A 21816-nucleotide genomic window follows, 5' to 3' on the forward strand; every position below is an offset into this window, starting at 1 on the left:
TGATAGGTATTTTACTAGTATCCTCAGAGACTAAGCTCTAACTTGTTTATCTTGGGAATCTACCTCTTAAAAATCCTCTAGCTTGGGGGCTGGAGAGATGGCTCAGCGGTTAAGAGCACTGCTTGTTCTTCCAAAGGTCCTGCGTTCAATTCCCAGCAACCACATGGTGGCTCACAACCATCTGTAATGAGATCTGGTGCCCTCTTCTGGCTTGCAGGGATATGTGCAGAACCTGGTCTACAGAGCAAGTTCCAGGCCAAGCAATTACATAATGAGACTCCATCTCAAAGGAAAATAATGGGGAGGGAGGTGGGGGACAATTGGAGAGACAGCTCAGTGTTTAAGAACACTTGCTCTTTTTCCAGAGGACCTGTTTCAGTTCCTAGAACCCACACTGGGTTGCTTACAACTGCTGTAACTGCAGAACTAGGGGACTCTGATGTCTCTTCAGGCCTCCTTGGGTACTGCACTCAGGCAAGCACACGACACATACATAAAAATGAATAAACCTTTAATACTACAACATTTATATAAAATGTTTAAATTCTGTGTAAGCTTGTGAGGGCAGCTATCTTCTGACATCATGCTGAAATGCAAGTAAGCTCTCCTGTGAGGAGCAACCTATGTCACTTTAAAGAGACTATGACAATGACATGCTGTGTCTCGTTAATAGTTGGAAGGAAAAGATGCGTGCACCCCAGTCATCCTTGAAGGGTACTTAAACCTTATTGTGGGAGAGTTCAATCTACACTATTAAATACCACATTAACTGCATTGTTCCACTTAGGAGTGATGTCGTCAAATACACTTAATATTTGCCTTTCAAGTCCATTTCTGTTTCAAAGTAGAACTCTATCAAATTTTTTGTTTGCTGTTTGAATTAACTTTTTCCACTCCGTTTTGGCTGGGCACCTTAAATATTGATACTGTTAATATTTGAACAATTTAGGATGAGACTTGGAACAGGTCGAGTTAGTAACATTTTATTTTGTACACCTGAGAAACACCATCTCCAATTTCTCATGGGATAATCCTTTTACAACCTTAACAATGAAGCTGACATAGGCACAGCCAAAGCTACCTAGACACTCATCAGAACATTTCATACAAATTACCCTTTTTTCTTTACAATTTTTAGCACAGCCTGCCTTGTCTGCATGTAATTCCAAGAAAGTTAAAGCAGATTTGCAAGGTGCCTTTTTGAGATCCAAATTTTCAATTCTGCACCTGCTTATGTGAGGAAAGGGGTATGCTGAAGAACCAAAGTTGTAATTAAGAGTCCTTTATTTAGGACCAACTTCAAGGGTTACTCATAGCAAAGTAAACACACTGAATACTACTAAACACCCCAATGGAATGTATATTTCTATTCATTTTGCAATCAAGGGGGTGTTAAAAAAGTGGCTCTGTGAGCACAAGCACATATGCATATATAGATTTCAGCTTATATTTAATATAAATAAAACTTGGAAGCACTCATATTCTGTCAGGTTTTATAGCAAAGTTCCTGGGGTAAAAATGTCTTCTATTTCTAAGGAAAATGCAAGGACAAAATAAGGGGAAAACTGGAAACTAGAACAGCAAGGTTGTCAGCAGCTCATTCCTGTCAACCTGGTTTCTCCACATTATTCTCAGGCAGTTAGTGACTCTGACTTAATTCCACATTAATACTAAAGCTGCTCTACCTGGCCCACCAAAATCAGGAACCCAATTCCTATATACTTTACCTAATTATCACTGATCCTTAAGTGTAACTAATCTGTTCCAAGATGCTTTTATAAACACATATGACTTTTGATTTCCTACCATTTTCCTCCAAAACAAAACAAACAAAAAAACATTTTGAGAGGAAGACATGTAAAGAGAGAAGCAAACCAAGTTTTCAAATATCATAATCTCTGAAAACCATCTTTTGTCACCAAGAGCACCAAAGACAGCGTTCAAACTACCTGAACCATAACTTTCCAAGATGGGAGTAAATTTTGCAGGTAAAAAAATAGTTATAATCACAAAATCGATGAAGGTTCTACCCTAGTTCTCTGTTTTTGCTAAAGTATTATACACCAAAATAAAATGTACACCTCTTCTACCAAAACTAATAAAGTATATACACTCTGGTGTGGAAAAGGAGTAGAAAGCTGATGCTGTACTGTGCTACCCAATGCAGGCACATGTAAGTTAAGCTGTCCACGTATAAAAGCTAATCTATATTTTTAAATACACATTTTACTCTCGCTTCTTAGCATAAAAAAGAAAAAGGAGTAGGGAGGCAAAAAGGAATTTGCCATGTATTGTGGGCCAGTTACAAGCCAAACATGGATCTTGCAAATGGGCGCTGAAGAGCTGGCTTAGCAGTTAAGAGCACATACTGTTTTTCCAGAGGAGCAGAGTTCAGTTCCCAGCACCCACGTCAGGAGGCTCACAAGTGCCTGTATTGCCGGCTCCATCTGACACCTCTGGCCTCCATAGGCATATGCACTATACATGTAACTCGCCCCCCACACATTATAAAAAAAGAAATCCTTTTTTAAAGGACATTGCAAACAACCTAAGAGTCCTTACCATCATTTCTCTGGAGTTGTTTAACTATCAATTTTAATATTCATTTGTCCTATTGCTAGGTTTTACCTGATTCATCTGAGATACAATAAAACCACATAAAAATAAACAGCCAAAGATTTGATAAGCCAGAATGCTGGCATACAAGAAAAAAACAAACCACACAGTAAACAAAAAATGTGATGCGTGACAGATTCTGCTCCCATTTGCTAAATCATTACATTATCCATGTGTGCTCTGACTGAAATATTTTGTGCAGCCACTAGGTCCTTTGTCTAAAGACCCAAAGTGCTGCCACTAGGCTGCTCTCCAGAAAGAAGCACACCACCATTTTGATCACCTTTGGCTCCTTTTTATTCAGGAAGCATACACTAACTCTTTTATATTTATACATTTTTACATTCCAGAAATAAGCGAAAATAGCAGTTTTAAGTATGTTACAAAGTTGGCTTTGGGGCGCAATAAGCTTTTTGAGAGAGGGACCAGCCAACTGACCTTTTCATCAAAGCACCAATGTATCTTCAGTCTTTCACCAGGCTCTACCACAGCTGTGGTTGCCTTGGATGTGGTGCACAGACCGTGTGAAAGCTACAATGGAGAGTTGCTCTGAGTCTCTCTGCAAGGCACCAAGAACAAACAGTTCAAGCTTCCTTTCTTCTCACTGAATCAAGGCTTTTTGGAAACTTTTTGACATCTCTCTCAAGTAGTGCTCTCTCAGCATGAAGACTAGAATTTGATAAAAGTCATCTATCACAAGATACAGTAAATCACTTCCAATATCCTGGAAATCACAGGGCAGAAGTTATAAATAAACACACACTAAAATTACTTTTAAGAAAGTTTTACATCATTTAGTAGTTGGTAAGGACATTTACATGTACAGCACGATTTATTGTTAAATGTTCTATAACTGGCTTCACACAAAGATGAAAATTGGTAATACAAAGTGACCTGACATCTTAAGTAAATCTGGAATTAGCTGCAGTTTAATTAGAGTCACCATTGACTTTACATATTGTTGCAGAGTGCGGTGCTATGCCCTTTATAATGTGAATTATTTTCCTCAGAGTGAAATTGCACTTAGATGGGTGATTTTGCTTGTGCAAACTACTAAAATCTGAGGGACAGAACAATATGAAAGACACAAACAATATCATCTGCTGGGTTAAGCTAATACAAGTGGACAGAATTCTCTCCAGGTTCCAATACCTAATAAAGCACTACATGAAACGAACAAGGTGAAACATTTTAAGAATGAATACTCGTCAACCAGAATATGTGGCTTTTTTTTTATTTGTAGACCTGCCTCACGTGACATTTACAAGTAACTTAGTAAAATCTTAATTTGCTTGGGGCATGACAAGCTCATAATGTCCCACTTGGCCTTCCTGTTTGAGTTGATCTAGTAGGTCTTCCTTCCGCCGTTTTCTACCTACCACCAGGTACCTATCATGGCCTACCCCATGAGACTTACTCTTCAGGCCATACTTCTGAGCAATCTGATGGATTTGCTTCCGTTCATCATTGGTCAGCTCTGTGGAGAAGGTCAAATCTGAGTGGCTCTCAGAGCGGGCATAGTTTCTGATGATCTGTTCTATATCTCTCTTAGCAATCTTATTGACCCTCTCTACATCTAGTCCAAGCCCTTCTCGCTTATGCTGCTCTTTGACTGAGATAGGCTCCCGTATGCCCTCACCAGATTTACCTAAACCACCACCCGTCCAACCCATCTTTCTCAGCAGTTGGTTTCCTATGTTATCTTCTTTGATTTGCTGTTTGTAAGCTTCTTCTGCTGAGCGGCCCTGAATTTCATTTCTTGAAATCACATCTTCAACAGTCCCTTTCTTCAAGTTGTTAATGACAGTTGGCTGGGTCTTTTTCAGGGTTTTCACAGCTTCTCCAGCAGCTTCATATTTGACACTTTTCTTCACCCCAACTGCTTCTGCAATGACTTCACTTTCTAGAATCACTTTGCATTTCCAGCGGAGACCTGTCATCCTTTCATAGACATATTCAACTGTCATTCGGTTAAACTGAGCCGTATCATTCAATGTGCACACAGGATTGGAAGAATTCTCATAAACTACAACATCTTTTATATCTTTCTTCTTTCCAGATCCTCTGGGTGAAGAGCCTGAGTGGCACTGGGAACTTTTGACAGATGGGTAAGTGGGTTGTGTTTTTTGAAGAACCTTCAAAGCCTCATCAGCAGCTGCATGTTTACTTGTTTTCTTGGTTCCAAAACCTTCAGCTAAGCAGTGATCTTGTAGGAATACTCGACACCGCCATGTGCGATTTGGCATCATCTCATATTTGTACTCAATTGACATTTTGTTGAACGAGGCAGAATTGTTAAGGATGCCAATTGCATCGTTTGCATTTTCTGTAATGACAAAATTGGTCCAGTGTTTGGCAGAACTATTAAAAATAGGCTGCCCCGAAGCATCCTTTCCCAGTACTACCAGGTCTTCTGGTGGTTTCAGAGCTGGGGGAAATTCATACGAAAGCATGCCAATCTGACATACAACAAGGTCCTCTCCAATTATGTGCTTGAATTTCCGCCGGACAACTCTAACCTCAATCCGCTTCTGTAAGAGTTTTACAGCTAGCTCAGTAGCTCGATCCCTGGACCCATTCTTGCTCCCTGCATAACCTGTAGTTAGATAGATATTTTGGCATCTAACTTCACAAGCATAACCATCTGTGAGAAGTTTTTTATTTTTGGGGATGTCGGCAGGAGGAATTTCTTTTAAAGGAGCATATATATACTCAGGATTTGTCTTACATGCCTGAATACAACGAGTTAGCATATAGGTATAATTAATTTTATCAGATCCAGAAGTCATCTCTGGATTAGAAAGGTTCTTCCAGATAGTTGCTGTTAACTTTTCAATAAAATACTGTTTTTCAGCAACCACTGACTCAGGAAACATCTGTGAAGGAGAAGGCTCTAGAGGTGGCTGACAGTTTGCCTGCTGGGATGTGCTGCTTGGGGCAGGGTTCCCATTGTCAAAATACATGTTGGATTTTATAGGCTGCTCTTTTGTGAAAATAAATCCCGATGAATTACAATAACGAGAATTCCCATCTTGTATATTGAAAGAGTCTTGAGTATAATCTTGGTAGAAGTTTCTTGGCATGTTGACAAAATGTGTTCGTCCATTTACCTCTTTTGTTTGAGGGCCATAAGGATCTTCCTGTCTTTCAGCTTTTGAACTACTAGCTACAAAATGTACAGGCTCAAAACGAGGTCTCACATGGAATTTGGAACCAGCTTGCTTTTTAGGAGGATTTTGACCTATAGAATGAGTGAAATTTACAATTCATTAAAATGGGAATATTTCAAAAGAACCAAGCAGGAAAATAGCACCAACTGCATTATCTGAAAGCTGCACTGTTGGTACAAGGTCTGTCCCAGTCACTTGGGTGAAGGGATTCACATCACCATAAGACTCAACCATAAGGGGAGACGCTCCCTCTCCCCCCATGCATAAGGAAAGGCTCTTAATAGGAAACAGTTCATCCAATCAAGTATGCAGGCTGCTGCCGTGCATGACTAGGAGATGAAATTACAAGTGAGCTAAAGCACAAGTGAAATGAACTCTTCACCTCTACAGAAACGTTGTGCTAGGACAATCTCTTACCACCTGTGCTTGAAAGTTCCCAGAAGAACTACAGATGACTCTAAGGAAACAGAAATGCTAGAGGACCAGAGGCACTTACTAAACCTTTCTCTTTTGTGACTCTCTGATAGTGATTTACACAGTTGTAACTATAGTATCAAAATAAACAGTTTTCAACCAAAACCTTAGTTCTGACTTTTCTTGCACAAAAGGCTGTTGCCTCGATTTCTAGAACAGATAACAACTGAAACTAATGATTAATGGGGGACACCACATTTGAAGCCACAGAGATCTACTACTAAAGCTATGCCAGAAACTAGTGCTTCTTCGCTATAGCATTCCTCAGTAGAAAGCTGGTCCATCTGGACCTATCCAAGAATATCTAATTACTCAGATGCTCAGATGATCTCAGAATGAGACTCTTCTATTTAGAGGAAGGTTCCATGGCATAGACTTCAAGGATAGCATTATAGTGGGACTTTGTACTTTCAGTTCTTTTTAGAATACTCGAAAAATTGTATGTAAGTTAGAAATAACTTATCTGGGCCAGGAAGAAAGGCACACACCTTTAATCCCAGCACTTGAGAGGCAGAGGCAGGTGGATATCTGTGAACTCAAGGCCACCCTAGTCTACCAAGTGGTTTCCAGGACAGCCAGGGCTACACAGAGAAACTCTGTCTCAAAAACAAAATAAAAATAAAACAAAACACAAAAATCATTTATCTTTGCACAGAATCCAATGCTACCAGTGTTATTTGAAGCCACATGCCACACTCGTATCATTTTAAGAAACCACACTTCTTCAAATCCCACCTCCCAGAAACAAGTTATACTCACCATCGTAGGCTGAAAGGTAGCGTTTTTGGCCTTTGGAAGGTTTAGGCAGCATCAGATCATATGACGGCATCTCCCCAATATCAATACCTTCGGCCATCTGAAGAATTTTTTCCATCAAGCGTGGGCTGTATCTATAAATTAATATAATGTACAATTAAAAGAGGCATAAATATAATTCTTATAAATGCATCTAAATGAGAGAGTATTTTATCATTGCTCCCACAGGATTTATTAGCAGGGTATTTTTGTTATGAAAACAAAGAATCAGCCCTAAAATATTTACCTATATAGAATGAGTAGTTAAGTTACTCACTAGCCATCAAGAGCAAGGTTTTCTGCATAAAATATACAAACATAGAGACTGCAGAGACGGTTTATCAGTTAAGAGCACTGACTGCTCTTCCAGAGGACCCAGGTTTGATTCCCAGCACCCACATGGCTGTTTACAACTGTCTATAATTCCTGTTCCAGAGTATACAACATTCTCTTCTGGCCTCTGTGGGCAACAGGCATGCATGTTGTGCACAGACATATATGTAGGCAAAAAACAGTCATATACATAAAAATAAATATTTTTAAAAGACATACAGATATAATTTCTAGCCAAAAGCATTTTAACACGTGAACTGGAAATATAGCTATACACTCATGATTTTTCTCTTTCATACATGTATTACATGTAAACAATTACATGTAAACAATTACATTTATATGTTTACAAAAATACTGAGTGTTAAGGACAGCTGGGTTGCTAACATCCAAATTGTAGCTGCTATCATTTCTCATGAAAAGAAATCATGTTCCTCAGAGAAATGCATGCTTCCAAGTCTGGGGCAGGAAATGTCTAAGAAGAGCCTGGGAGATCTTGGGCCTACAAACAAAGAGACAGTCAAAGGTCACGGGAGTTGTGCCAAATGGACTCAGAAGCCAATCAGAATAAATTCCTGGCAACATGAGCCAATTTGTGTATCAATAATAGGAGCAACAGCTAGCATGAATTAAAATATATCAAATATGTTTAAAATCTATTAGTTCATAATACTTACAAAGCCATTATTCTCTAGACAAGTAAATATTAAAGGGAGAAAGCAAGTACTTATCCTGCATTTTCCTGTTCAAATTATATCTCAAAATCACCAAAGCGTTGCCAAAGAAAATCTCCTTTAAAGATTTAGTTTTAGTTGTGTGTATTCATGGGGGAAGTGTGCATACATGGGTGCAGGTGCCATGGGAGTCCAGAGGCATCAGATCTCTTAGAGCTAGAATTCTAGATGTGAGCTGCCTGTTGTAAGTAATGGGAACCAAACTCCACTCCTCTTCAAAATCAATAAGAACACCTCTCCAGCCCAAAGAAAATCATTTACAGAAGCATTACAGCTAGCCAAGGTAAAATGATAGCCCACTATCATTCTGCAAAGCACAAGAAGTCTACTGGTGAGGTATAGACAGGGAAGAACCTAGAAATGGACTCACGTAGAGGTACAAATACAATCCCACAGAGGAAGTCTGAGCACCTATATGTAAAAACCAGGCAGGTAAACCTAACCTTCACTTTACAAAAGCATAAAGTGTAAAACTATGAAACCTTCATTTAAAAAAAAAGAAAATCTTCAAGTTCTAGGCCATGGAAGCAGTTCTTAGAATTGACACTAGAAGGAAACAGTGTGGGCTGGAGGGATGGCTCAGTAGTTAAGAGCACCTGTTCTTATAAAGGACCCAGGTTCAATTCATAGCACCCACGTGGCAGTTAACAACTGTCCATAACTTCAGAACCAGTCCATAACTATTCATAACTTCATAACTTCCAGAACACACATGATACAGACATACATGCAAGCTACACATGCATACACATAAAATAAATAAATCTTTAAAAAGGAAAACATGGTAAAATGGACCTAATCAGAATTAAATCTTATCCTCTTAAAAGACTGAAAAAAAAAAAAGACAAATTACAGACTGGGAGAAAATGTTTGTGTACCAGGTACTTGACAAGAACTTGTTAGCTCCAAACCCAAGAGCAACAAAATCAAACTTTCAAATGAACAAGAGGAGCTGGGGAGATGGCTCAGTGGGTAAAAGAATACTTGTTGCATAAACTGGAGGCCCCAGATTGAATTCCCCAGCATGTATGTAAAAGCTGGGCATGGTCACGAAAGTCAGTAACCCCAGCATTGTGGGGCAGAGACAGGTGGATACCATAGCTTGTTGGCCAGCCAACCTAGCTGAAATGGTGAGCTTTGGGTTCAGTGACAGACCCTGTCTCAAAATAATAAAGAAAGAACAACTAAGGAAGACCCTTGACATCCTACTCTGGCTTCTATGGGTGCATTCATCTGCACACATGAATGTACATGTATATACACATACACATTGTACACACACACACACACACACACACACACACACACACATACACACACAAACACCAAGTACAGAAAGACTGTAAATGAACACACAGAAGGATGTTCAACACCATCAGCCACCAGGGAAATGCAACTGAAATACATCACTGACCTATCAAAATGGCCAAAATAAAATAGTGGTGACACCAAATGCTGGCAAAAATACAGAGAAACTGGATCTCTCAGACATTGTTGGCGGGACTATAAAATGACAGTTACTCTAGAAAACAATTTGGCAGTTCCTAATAAAACTAAACATTAATTATCACATGACCCAGCAACTGTACTCTTGGGCATTTATCCCAAAGAAATGAAAAGTTATTGTTCATATAAACACTTGTATATCAATACTCAAAACAGCTTAGGCCTAACTATATATAATCAGGTAAATGGCTAAAACTCTGGTACAAAACAAAACAAAACACCAGGGAAACCACATAGCAACAGAAAGAAAGAAACCACAGCTACAGGTCACAGTGAGTGTGGGGGGTTGCTAATTATTTTAAAAGAACAATAGGCGGGATCTTTGTAGTATTGGGAATATTGAAGGTCTTCTTAAAAAACATATTACAACTGTGTGTAACTGCACACACCGTGGTGCCTGCTACACGTGGTGGTCAGAGAACAACTCTGGAGTCATTCTCTCCTTCCACTTTCATGTGGGTTCCAGACATCAACCTTAGGTCATCAGGCTTAGATGGCAAACACCTTTACTTACTGATTCATCGCACCTGCCCAGAAATAGTAAATATATTGGCTACAGTGATGGATTAAAAAAACATGCAGTTTGGAGGTATTGCTCAGTGATAGAATGCCTATCTAGCATGCATGAGGATCTAGGTTCCATCCTCAGTACCACAAGCAAAAAAACTATACATAATGAATTATATAGAATGAAATACAAACATACAAGCATAACTAGAGGACCCTGAGTAAGATCTGCTGGTGAAGACAATGTCATTATTCTAACTGCAGTATTTTAGCATCATGGAGGGAAACCAATAGAGGACTATTGGGCTGTGTGGGCTGTGTTTGCTTTCTTACATTTGTTTTGTTTTTTTTTTTGTTTTTTTTTTTTTTTATTTTTTTTTTTGCTTTCTTACATTTGTTTATTGTGCCTGGAGGGGGTTGCACATGTGCTGAATTGTGCCTATGGAGGTCAGAGGACCACTTGTGACAACTAGTTCTTTCCTTCCACCATGTGAGTCCTGGGGCTCAAACTCAGGTTGTCAAGCTTAGTGGCAAGCTTTCTTGTCACTGTTTTCTCCCACCCACCCCATCTTTCTGTTTTGAGATGATCTCAATATACAAGTCATATGTATCTCAGACTAGCCTCCCATCTCAACCTCCTGAGTGCTGGTATTACAGGTGTGACCACAACAGGCTAGATTGGCTTCTTGATGACATAATTTTACTGCATGGCAATTAAAAAATGAGCTCAAGCAAAGTTTTGTTATCATGAACACCTGCTTACCCTTCCTATTTTCAGAGCCTTTCTTGGCCTAACTGGCAGCATTTGGGAAGAAAGTCCTGAAACTGAGTAACTAGCACAGCTTTTCATGAATACTTGTGAAGTTAAAGATTAACATCTTGCATTTTCAGCGCAGTAGGCTACCTACCCATCAGATGGCTTTCCTTGTAAAGCATAAATCAAAAGCTAGTAGTCTTTACTGACAGATTATGGGAAGCTAGCTATAACCTGAATTTCTTACAGACAACTGCTATCACAGTGAGCATCGGTACCTGAATACCAAGAGTAATTCTATTTTTATTTACTCTTATCTGAGCATCAGAAAAGATATTGTAAAGCACCATACATTCTATATATCACTTCCTTCAGATGTGGGCAGTCCAATTTCTAAAGTATGGGATGAAGATAAAGACTAGGAAAATCAGGTGACACAATTTAAAAACATTTATTCATTACTTTAAAAAATTATGTTATGTATATGGATGCTTTGCCTACATATATATCTGTGTACCATGTGTGTGCCTGGTGTTCATAAGGGCCAGAGAGGGTATCCAATGCCCTGGAACTGGAGTTATAGATAGTTTGTGAGATGCCATTTGGGTGCTAGGAACTGAACCAAAGTCCTCTGAAAGAGCAGACAGTGCTCTTAACCACTGATCCGTCTATCTAGTCCGAAGTCCACAGCTTTTTAAAAACACTGATCTCACATTTGCAAAAATTGGTACAACCAAGCCACTTGCCTTGGGTCCAGTCATAATTCTCTAGATCTTCAATCAGAGCCTGACTCTGAATATGCAGTATAACTGAAAATGGTACACACGCCATATGATGCACATGAAGGATATACCTAGGGCTCCCTCCATTCATATTCACTTGTCTCTCAAGTTTCTTCCAGCTTCGCTAATTGTTCCTATTTATTGCTCCCTATTCATTACAATTGCTACAGAATTTACCATCTCCTAGAGGCTATAAAAATAAACCCTTGCGTAGGTTGCCAACACAGCCAGATTCTGTCCTTTATTAGGAAGTCATAATACAAAAGAAGCCCAGCAAGCTTAAATAAGAATGGAAAGACCATCATGTTATCTAATGCTTGACTAGTCAAAATACAAAGCAAAAATTTTAGTCTTGTTTAAGATCACTAGAATTCTATTTCTAGTCCTAAAATTATCCAAACACCCATCCAAGGATAAAGGTCAAGTTATTGCAATCTTCCATAGTGACTTTTCATAATGCATTAAAAATGATACCTTTAACTCTAAAGAAAACCAATGAAGAAAAACTTCACATTTCAACCAGTGATAACTTCAGTATCATTTAAGGGGTTACTTTATATTCTGTTTGTTTTCTATGCTCTCCCATTGCCAACTGACTGCCTATGTTGATCTGCTATCTATTATAAGAGTTCTCTTTATGTTGCTATCACATCTATTCTATTTTGGTTTTACCATGCTGAAAATTGAACTCATAGACTTGAGCATTCCAGGCAAAGATTCTACCACTGAGTTATAGTCCCCTGCTACCATATGGGTTTTAATGGCTACACAATGTTCTGTATTATGGAATATGACATAAAATATCATTAAGGCAAGCCAAGTATAATTTTTAAACGCACACATATCACATATTTATATGCCCATTAGATCACATGTTTGGCTGTTAATATTTAAGGAAAAAAACCACAGAATTGCAACAGGTCTTAAAGTTCTTTACATAGTTTATCAAGCTTTTGGAAAGCAGGACGTTCTTCAACTCACCTACCATGTCTAGCATATTATTAAAAGATGATTTATAATGGGCAGCATACTCTTCTTCATAGCTATCACAGTCTTGGTTACAAGACAGTTGCATCTATGTGCACAGCTACAAGAGAAACATAAATCATTATACACAATGGCACCTGAAATTTAGTAAATATTTGATAATAGATGTTTATAAGTTATTTGCAAATATATTAAATAGCTCTACTAAATCTAAATTAAAATGCTGAGATTAGAAAGTTAAAAGCTGGATGTAGTGGCACATGCTATTATTATTATTTTTATTAATTTTATGTGTATTAGTGTTTTGCCTGCATGTATGACTGTGCACCACATGCATGTCTGATGCCTGAGGAAGTGGTAAACCTCCATGTGGGTGCTGGGAATCAAACCTGGGTCCTTTGCAACAACAACACATGCTCTTAAGCTCTGAGCCAACTCTCCAGTTAATCCCAATACTTAAGAGGCAGAGGCAGAGGCAGGCGGTGGTGGTGCATACCGTTAGTCCCAGCATTCAGAAGGCAAAGGCAGGTGGTTCTCTGTGAATGAGGCCAGCCTGATCTACAGAGTGAGTTCCAGGACAGCCAAGGCTACACAGGGAAATCTTGTCTGGAATAAACAAACAAAAAGTACAACAACAAAAGAGGCAGAGACAGGTGGATCTCTGTGAGCTCAAGGTCATCCTGATGTACATAGTGAGTTCCAGAACAGCCAGGGCTGTACAGTGAGACCCTGTCTTGGGGGAAGGGGGAGAGGGAGAAAGAAAGAGAGAGAGAGACAGACAGACAGACAGACAGACAGACAAAAATTAGGGCTTCAAAATACAAAATTCGACATTCAAAACTACTTACAAGATGCTTAATGGTTCAAGTTAATAATATATGTATATTAAAGGTGAATTTTTCAAAATCCCCACCCCTCACTCCCACTTCCTTAGTGACTTGTGTACCTATGTGCAACGTTAAGTTTCACAATATATATCTACCTGGAATCTACCCTCCAAACTCTCTAGACTGTATCGAGGAAAAGAAGTTAAGGTAGCTAAGCTGATTTCATGTCATTTCTCTAATAATGTGTTAACAAAGATAAGCAAGCCAGGGTTTGTATGCCAGAACTCTGCTTCTAAATCCTATGGATCAAGACTGGAAAACTGAGCCAGGTGGTGGTGGCACCTGCCTTTAATCCCAGTACTCAGGAGGCAGAGGCAGGTGGATCTGTGTGAGTTCGAGGTCAGTCTGTTCAACAGATTGAGTTCCAGGATAGGCTCCAAAAGCTACACAGAGAAACCCTGTCTCAAAAAAAAAAAAACAGAAAAAAAAAAAGACTGGAAAATTGAATATTCCAGGTAATCTAGACACTGTGTCTTCTTAAATGGCTGTGGGTGGATCTTGGTGGTATAGTTTTTTGGCTAGCATGCATGAGACTCTTAAGTTCTACACTCAGTCCTGCAAAATAAATAAAGTAGAAAACACACTTGTTATAATCTGTAAGTAAAAGCTGCACAGACACCCTAGGTCTTCATATGCATAATTATTTATTTATATATGTAGTTGATCAAAAGACTATAATAAGTTTTCATTAGCCACAAGACTAATGTTTTGAAACTGTTTTAGAAATTTCTCGGAAAATTCTTCCTGTCTCAGACTAAGTGCTGGGATTACAGGAACGAGCCATCACATCCAGCAACATTACTTGATAGGCTGCTTACTTTTATAAAACAGAAAAAGTGAAGGGAAAGTTCTTTGAGCTTCTTGGTTGCTTGAACAATGAGGAGACATTATTAAAAAGTAGAGTGGAGGGCTGGAGACATAGGTCAATTGATAGAGTGCTTGCCTAGCATTCATGAAGCCCTAGGTTCAATCCTCAGCACCAGATAAAACCGAACATGGTGGTACACCCTGTGATCTCAGCACTCAGGAGGCAGAGGCAGGAAAAGCAGAACTTTCAGATCATCCTCAGCTACATGGCAAGTTCAAGGACAGTCTGGGCTGCATAAGACCCTGTCTCAAAAAAAAAGTAGATTGCAAAACATCACTTTATTTATCCTATAAAGTACAACTTCTCACACTCTGGTCCTCAAATTAAAATATCAACATCATCTGGTAACCTGACAGAAATAAAAATTTTGAGGCCCCTTCTCACATCTTCTGATTTGGAAGACTTTGAGTAGGGGTCCAGGAACCTGTCTTTTAATAAACCTAACAGGTGATTATTATTGTTAATGTTATTATTTTAGACAGGGTATCCTTATATAGTCCAGGTAAGCCCTAAATTCAACATCTTGTTTCAGTCTCAGGTCCTGAGTACTAATATTAAAGTCTTGTGCTACCACATGCAGTATCTAAAACGTGTGTTTTGATGCATGTTCATGTGTAAGAACCACAATTACAGAGTCAAAAAGATATTCAAGTGCTGGGAAGATGGTTCAATGCTTGCTACAGAAGAGGACCTGAGTTTTAATCCCCAGCATCCATGTAAAACTAGGGCAAGGTGAAACACTGCACTGTCTGTAATCACACTGTTCAGAGAGGAGACAGACAGATCCCAGAGGCTCAGAGGCCAGTCAGTCTAAGCTAATTGGTGAGCTTTAGATTCCATGAATTTGTCTCACACAGAGAGACAGAGGTAGAGAGTGATAAGAGGTGACACCCAACAAGGATCTCTAGCCTCACAGTCAAGGGTACCCACCACATAGCCCCCCCCCCCTCAAATCTGTTCCGTGGAAATGGCCACTATCACCAAAAGGAATGAAACGTGCTCTGTGCTCTGCATCCCTGGCACATGAGTTCTTCTTGCGCTAAATGGTAGAATTTTCAGGTATTCCTTTTATCCCAGCTCTTAATCAAATAGAATCCCTTGAACAATGAATTAACAATTTGAGTTTACAAAGGACTGTGCCACCACATTCCTACAATGTACCTGAGAAAAGAGCAGTCTGTCACACAAAACAAGAACCCTGCTAACTTTGAGAACGTAGATTTTATGCACTCAAGAAGAGAGCTAACAAAGCCTACCTACAGTGAAGACCACACTTAGTTGCTAACTTCCAAAAGTTCTCTTGGGTTCTTCCCATTCTTCTATGTCCAATAATCAGATATAATGCAAACACTGCTTTTCAGTTCATCTATTTCATAACTCTTTAGTAATTGTTGTAGTGATGTAGGTATACTGCAACACACAGACTTCTAAACAAACGATTTGCAAATACACACCCACACATCCTGGGTGCTTGAGCTTTTAAGGCCAACTACATTGGCTTGGTTTGTGTTCATACCCTAGTTACGCATGAAGCTGCTATTCTCGGGATATAAGCCTGAGGTTTAGAGATCTGACTTCTGTCAGTTACTTGCTTTTGTTGATGGTCCATCCTTCCCAAACATGGCAGCTGTGTCTCAATGGAAAGAGCATCAGACTGGAAATAGTTGTGAGACCTTGCACAGTAACTTAACTTCTTGGCCTTCATTGATATAGCTGTAAAAGGGACATACTTTCTAACCTCTAGGGTGGTTAATACAAGATGGAAAGTGCTGAAAATATGCTATATACTACAAATCTGTATACATCTATCACCCTCCAGACATTTACTGAGCAGCTATTATGTTAAAGTAGAATATTGTACAAGATTTCTTCTAGGCACTGAAGACAAAGATATAAATATGAACAACAGTAAAGTCCTACCCACCCCCCCCCAAACTTGCATTCTAGCAGGAAGGTAAGTTTAGTTTTGAACACAAAGGATGCTTATCCTCCCCTATTAAAGATGTTTTAGGATTTTGATTCCTTGTAGCCTTTTGTGGTATTAAGACTTAGGATTATAAGATAAAGGTACCTTTTTACATGCAAGAATAACATTGTTAGGTAAATTAGATTTATCTGATGATTAGTTGTTGAGGCTTTCCCAGCAGCAACCAGCTCCTCCAGTGAAATAATCATTATCTCCAGAGGTAGAAATTATGTTAACTTAGAGAAGATAGGGAAAATAAAATTCTGTGACAGGGCAAAGCAAAGTTTCACACTGGATGCCACCTTCAACAATTAATAAGATAAGAGCAGACAATTTCTTCTGCGTTGTTTACAGTCATTCCTAGAACTGATCTGGCTGGATTGAATCTGATCATTTTCCAGAATTTTTCATCTTCCTAATAAAAACAAATTGGCTGTTAGGCAGGAATACATAAAAAACAAAAAGAAGAAGTAGTTTTCCAGTGTACTGAAGGAATTAGTCTAGGATAAGGCCAATTTTGAGGTTCTAAAGGACAGAGGACCCAAGCATGCTGTTCAAAACAACAACAACAACAACAACTGCGCTGGAACCATACTGCAGTCTACAGAGAATGCAAAGTGCTTTCCAAGAGGCCTGTTCAGAAGCCACCAGGTTCTAGGAAAGGAGGAAACAGAGAAAGACACATATACACCCCTCCAACCTCACACAGAGGCCAAATGTTAATTCTTCTTATCACATTGAAGGTGAAAAGAGGGCACTGTATTTTCACAGCAGATAGACCCATTTCTTTGTTTGAGTACATTATGCGCAAATCTACAAGCAAGTCTTACACTGCAGCCTGATCAGAGACCTGACACATCGCCTCCCCCAGAGAAGACTGTAAGACCTGGCTGGGGGGCTGCAAGGAGAGCAGGGTGTTTAATCTAATGGAGATGGAAGAAGAGTGTGGCCAAGAGACTAGGGTTAGAGCTGCGGAGTTCCTTGTCCGCTCCCTGAAGCCCCGTGGAATATCCTCTGCGGATGCCGCATCCTTGGGAAGACCCTATGCAGTTCTGAGGTTCTGCTAATTATCACCAATCACCACGACTAACTCTCAATAATTCTCTTCCAGGAGCTACCTAATCTCCATCTCTGGTCCTAGAGGGGCATCTCTGTGCCCTCATGTGCTGTCATGTCATTGCCTGCCACCACGGACGCCCACCCCACCCCTCAACCACTAGTGAAGCGTCTCCGTGTCCTCTAGCCAATCTTCAAATCTCAAGCCTCCAGGCTATGATCCGCATCCTGCCCCTGTTCCTATCTGGACCACCTTTGCTGACCCTTTCCTTCCCTTGGGCTATGCGTAAGCCAAACTCCATCATCCGTCTCTCGCCTCATCCCTGAGCCGACCCTCATCACCCGTCTCCCGCCCTTGTCCCTCACTCGAGCTCTCAACACCATCCTCACCTGCAGCCCAGGAAAACGTGGTTGGTCCAGGCGGCGGAGAGCGCGAGGAGCTGGTCGAGCGCAGCCCCGGGATAGCTGTGCAGGTGCCGACAGATGAAGCTCCGCCGCAGAGCCCAATGCCAGTCACTTTCGTGGCTATAGCGCCACTGCTCCAGCACTGGCTCGGGCGGGGGCGGCGGGAGGGGCGGCAGCGGCGGCGGCGGGAGGGGGGGCAGCGGCGGCGGCGACAGGAAGTCACCCCCCAGCAGCAGACGTCCTCCAGCCATCTTCTCTGCTTCAGAGTGGGGACGTTCCCCCCCCCCCCCCGCCCCAGGGACGAAGCCAACAAAGTGGCCGCGAGCAATCGAGGCGGCTGCAGGGAGGAGCGGGTCTGTGTGAGGGACGCTTGAGGCCAAGTCTTAGAGGACGGGAGTGTGTGCCTGGGGGCTACGCTCACAGGGAAACGGGGCGCAACGGTCCTTGTAGCCAAGCTGGCCGCACCGCTCCAACTAGTGTGGGAACGTGGGGGCTTTCTCATATACCGGGCGCACGCGCCAGCGGAGTTGAGCCCCGCTACTCCGCGCCTCCTCGGACCCTGAGACCCATACACTGAGAGTAGCGGCAAGGAAAAAAAATAGAGGAAGCACCGGCACGCTGGGATCCCCGGCTCAGGTGTCTCACCCTACCTCCCCGCGTGCCACCCTGAGGTTGTGAGGCCACTGCGCACGCGCCGCGGCCGGTCTCCAACTTCAAAATCCCGCCGCCAAATCTCGCGATGGACATTTTTTTCTCTTCCTCTGACGATTCCTCTCCACTGACGCACTCTGGTGACCAGCGGTAGGCGGAGACTCCGGATAGGGACCTGAAGAAAGGCTCTCTGAGGTTCCTGAACACGCTGATTCCATTATGTCCCTGGAAGGTGTCCTCAGGTGACTCGTTGGCAGTGATGCCTGGCTTTACCTCTACCTGGGTTTCTAAGCGGCGCGATTCTGAGGCTGTGTCCTTTGGAAGGGATTTAGGTTTCTGGGTGATTTGGCATGTTTTTCCTGTTAGCTCTCCGAGATGCCTCTTCAGAGACTAGCTTGAAAAAATCAACGCACCGTTCACCATCAGCTTTGGAGCTGCTTGTGTAAGCGTGGTTGCAAAGAAAATAACGGCGTCCCTTCTCAAGCCGATCCTTTTACACCTTTCTGATCGTGGCTGCAGACAATTCTGTGTCCTGTCTATATATATATAGATAAATATATATATATATATATATATATAGATAGATAGATATATATATATATATCTATCTATATATATTTGGTTTTGTTTTTCTTCCACTGGGTTTTATGTAGCCCAGGCTAGCTTCCAATTCACTATACCAAGGGTGACCTTGAACTTCTGTCCTCCCGCCTGCATCTTCCAAGTGCCAGGATTACAAAGTATATCATCATGCTCTTATATTTCAGTTTACTCAGAAGCCAAAAGACTAGTTAAAAGCTGGGCAGCATAATGGCCAAAACATTATATAGATTACAATCTCAGTAATGAAAATTAACCCTTCATAGATTTAACTATTACACTAGCATCAGAACTACTGGATAAGGTGTCTTTTGATACATTATCCTCAATTTAAAAGTGTGTATGTGTGTGTGGGGGGTTGTTTCTTGCTATATAACCAAGGCTAGCCTCTAACCAACACTTTCCCAGGTCTCTTAAGTGCTGGGATTACAGACACTAATCATTGTGCTCAACTTGCAGATTGACAAGAATGACAAATTTAGCTTCTAATTTTTATGTAGATATGTCTCTGTGGGAGTGAGGGAGGGCAGACGCCAGAAAACTAGAAAGGGGCCCATGAGAGGGAGAGAATTACTTTCACCAGAAAATTGCCCTATAATAAAATCTCAATAACTGGTATCTATGCTTTATTAAAAATACCAAAACTCATGATTGAAGGGATCCACACTTAATCGTTTATGAGAAATCTTAAATTCTTGATTATGTTCTGTTAAGAATTGCTGTTCAAATTTCCTTCTAGGTGTATCTTTTCTGGTTAGTAATATTACTGGGTATATTGTCATATTCTGTTTTTGCACATTTCTACACATGTAACTATTTCCACTCAATGGTGTAATTTTTATTTTGGTCTTGATATATTTCATTAGTTAATATTGTGTCTTTTAAATCTAATAAAAATTTGAGAAAGACAAACAACTGACTCTTTTTCCCTTGATAAAATGTCCCATCTGTGAAAACAGGAAGTTCTTCTTTTGCTGTTAATGCCTGCACTGGCTTCCATGGGCATGCCATAGGCTCGTCAGATGGATGAATGCTTTTCTCTTTGCACCATCCTAGCTTCTTAGAGTCGACATTTAAGCTGATGTTTTAATAATTGGATTAATTTTGGGCTTCTATGGTTATGTCCCCTTCAAAATTCAGTTGCTGAAATTTAATGGCCAATGTGATGGTGTTAAGAGGTAAGAGTCTTGGGCCAGCCTTTAATCCCAGCACTTGGGGGACAGAGGCAGGTGGATCTCTCTGAGTTCAAGGCCAGCCTGATCTAAAGAGTGAGTTCCAGGATAGCCAAGGCTACACAGAGAAACCCTGTTTCAAAAAACAAACAAACAAACAAGGTAGGGTCTTAGTGCTGAAGAGATGGCACAGTGGTAAAGAACACGTGTCATTCTCGCAGAGGACCTGAGTGGTGCTCAGAACACCCACATGTTGTCTCACAACCTTCAGTAACTCCAGTTCTAGAGGAATCGGATGCCCTTTTCTGGCCTGTCTGGGTACTAGGTATGAATGTGGGCTACATACATGGAGGCAAAACACTAATGCACATAAAATACATCTTTAAAAAAGAAGAAAGAGATAGGGTCTTAAGCTAAGTGTGGTCATACACAGGTGTAATCTCAGTATTTGGGAGCTAGCTGCTCTACAAAGTAAGTGCAAGGGGCGGGGCTAGTGCATAGCGATACCGTACATGTATGTTAGAAACTGAATATCCCATCATCCTCTTCTATGTATAGTTGAGTTCTCAGATTTGTAAGTTTTTATACATCCTTTCATTGAATAAACACTTAATTAAATGGGAAAAAAAAGAAAACAAAATCATAGGTGCTGATGGCACACACCTGTAATCCCAGCACTCGGGAGTCAGTAGGAAGCAGGCTGATCTCTGTGAGTTCAAAGCCATTCTGGTCTAGAAAGTGAGTTTCAGGACAGCCAGAGCTCTCTGGTACACAGAGAAACCCCGTCTCTAAAAACCGAAAAGGTGGAGGGGAGGCAAGAACAGAAAAAGGTAGGATCTTTAAGAGTTAATTAGGCCTTGTGGGCTACTTCCTCCTGAAAGAAATGAAGATCTTCATAAAACATAATTTCATACAGCATTTGAACTTCTATCTTCTCCTGTATGAGGACACAGAATTGCTCCCTTCTGATACAGCAACAAGAAACCGTCTTGGAGCAGAGAACATTCCTCACCAGACAAGCACGTTTGCTATTGTCTTGATCTTGGACTTTCAGCCTCCAGCACTCTAAGAAATCAGTCAGTTCTTTAGCAGTTATGTAGCCTTGGGTATAGCAGCACAAAGGAACTCGGACATGGTCTATGCTGCCAACCCTCTCCAAAGCGGCACTGCAGTTATAACACATCTTTCCTTCAATCTGAGAAAAAGAAAAACTCCTTCCTCTTAGCTCGGAATGAATCTTCATCAGATTTGCACTTAGGTTTGAGACTCCCATATTTGTATTCTGAAACTACCGACACCATTACTCCTGTGGATTGGTTACAATTGTATTTGACACCCATAGGTCCCTTTTGTTTCCCTTTTTCCTCTTGGTATAAACTTAAAATGTTTGATTTTGAGACATGATCATATTCCACAGACATCCTTACTTAGGGAGTTGTAATTATACTGGGCAGTATTCTATAGATTCCTGAATGACAGATTATGTGATCCATTTCCTAAATTGGATTATACAGGTTGTTCATAGAAAACTGATTTTGTGTAGAACATTTGTG

At 40.7% G+C, this 21816-nt stretch overlaps 1 protein-coding gene across 1 annotated transcript; it reads right to left on the reverse strand.

Moving 5' to 3' along the window:
- Positions 1 to 1047: 1047 nt before the first annotated feature.
- Positions 1048 to 18091, reverse strand: Nkrf (NFKB repressing factor). The gene is made up of 3 exons (XM_059250306.1): positions 17826 to 18091; positions 7020 to 7150; positions 1048 to 5857 (listed from the first exon to the last, which is right to left on the reverse strand). The coding sequence occupies exons 1-3, from the start codon at positions 18089 to 18091 to the stop codon at positions 3900 to 3902; spliced, it is 2355 nt and encodes a 784-aa protein (XP_059106289.1). The 3' UTR covers positions 1048 to 3899.
- Between the last annotated feature and the right edge of the window lie 3725 nt (positions 18092 to 21816).

The sequence above is a fragment of the Peromyscus eremicus genome, chromosome X, assembly GCF_949786415.1.
Source record: "Peromyscus eremicus chromosome X, PerEre_H2_v1, whole genome shotgun sequence".
Lineage (NCBI taxonomy): Eukaryota > Metazoa > Chordata > Mammalia > Rodentia > Cricetidae > Peromyscus > Peromyscus eremicus.

Excerpts from the sequence above, each read along its gene's own strand:
- Nkrf (XM_059250306.1), bottom strand. The coding sequence starts at position 18,091 with ATGGCTGGAGGACGTCTGCTGCTGGGGGGTGACTTCCTGTCGCCGCCG. Across the intron at positions 7,151-17,825 it reads CACGTTTTCCTGGGCTGCAG|ATACAGCCCACGCTTGATGG; the intron begins GTGAGGATGGTG and ends ATTAATTTATAG. Across the intron at positions 5,858-7,019 it reads CTACCTTTCAGCCTACGATG|GTCAAAATCCTCCTAAAAAG; the intron begins GTGAGTATAACT and ends CTCATTCTATAG.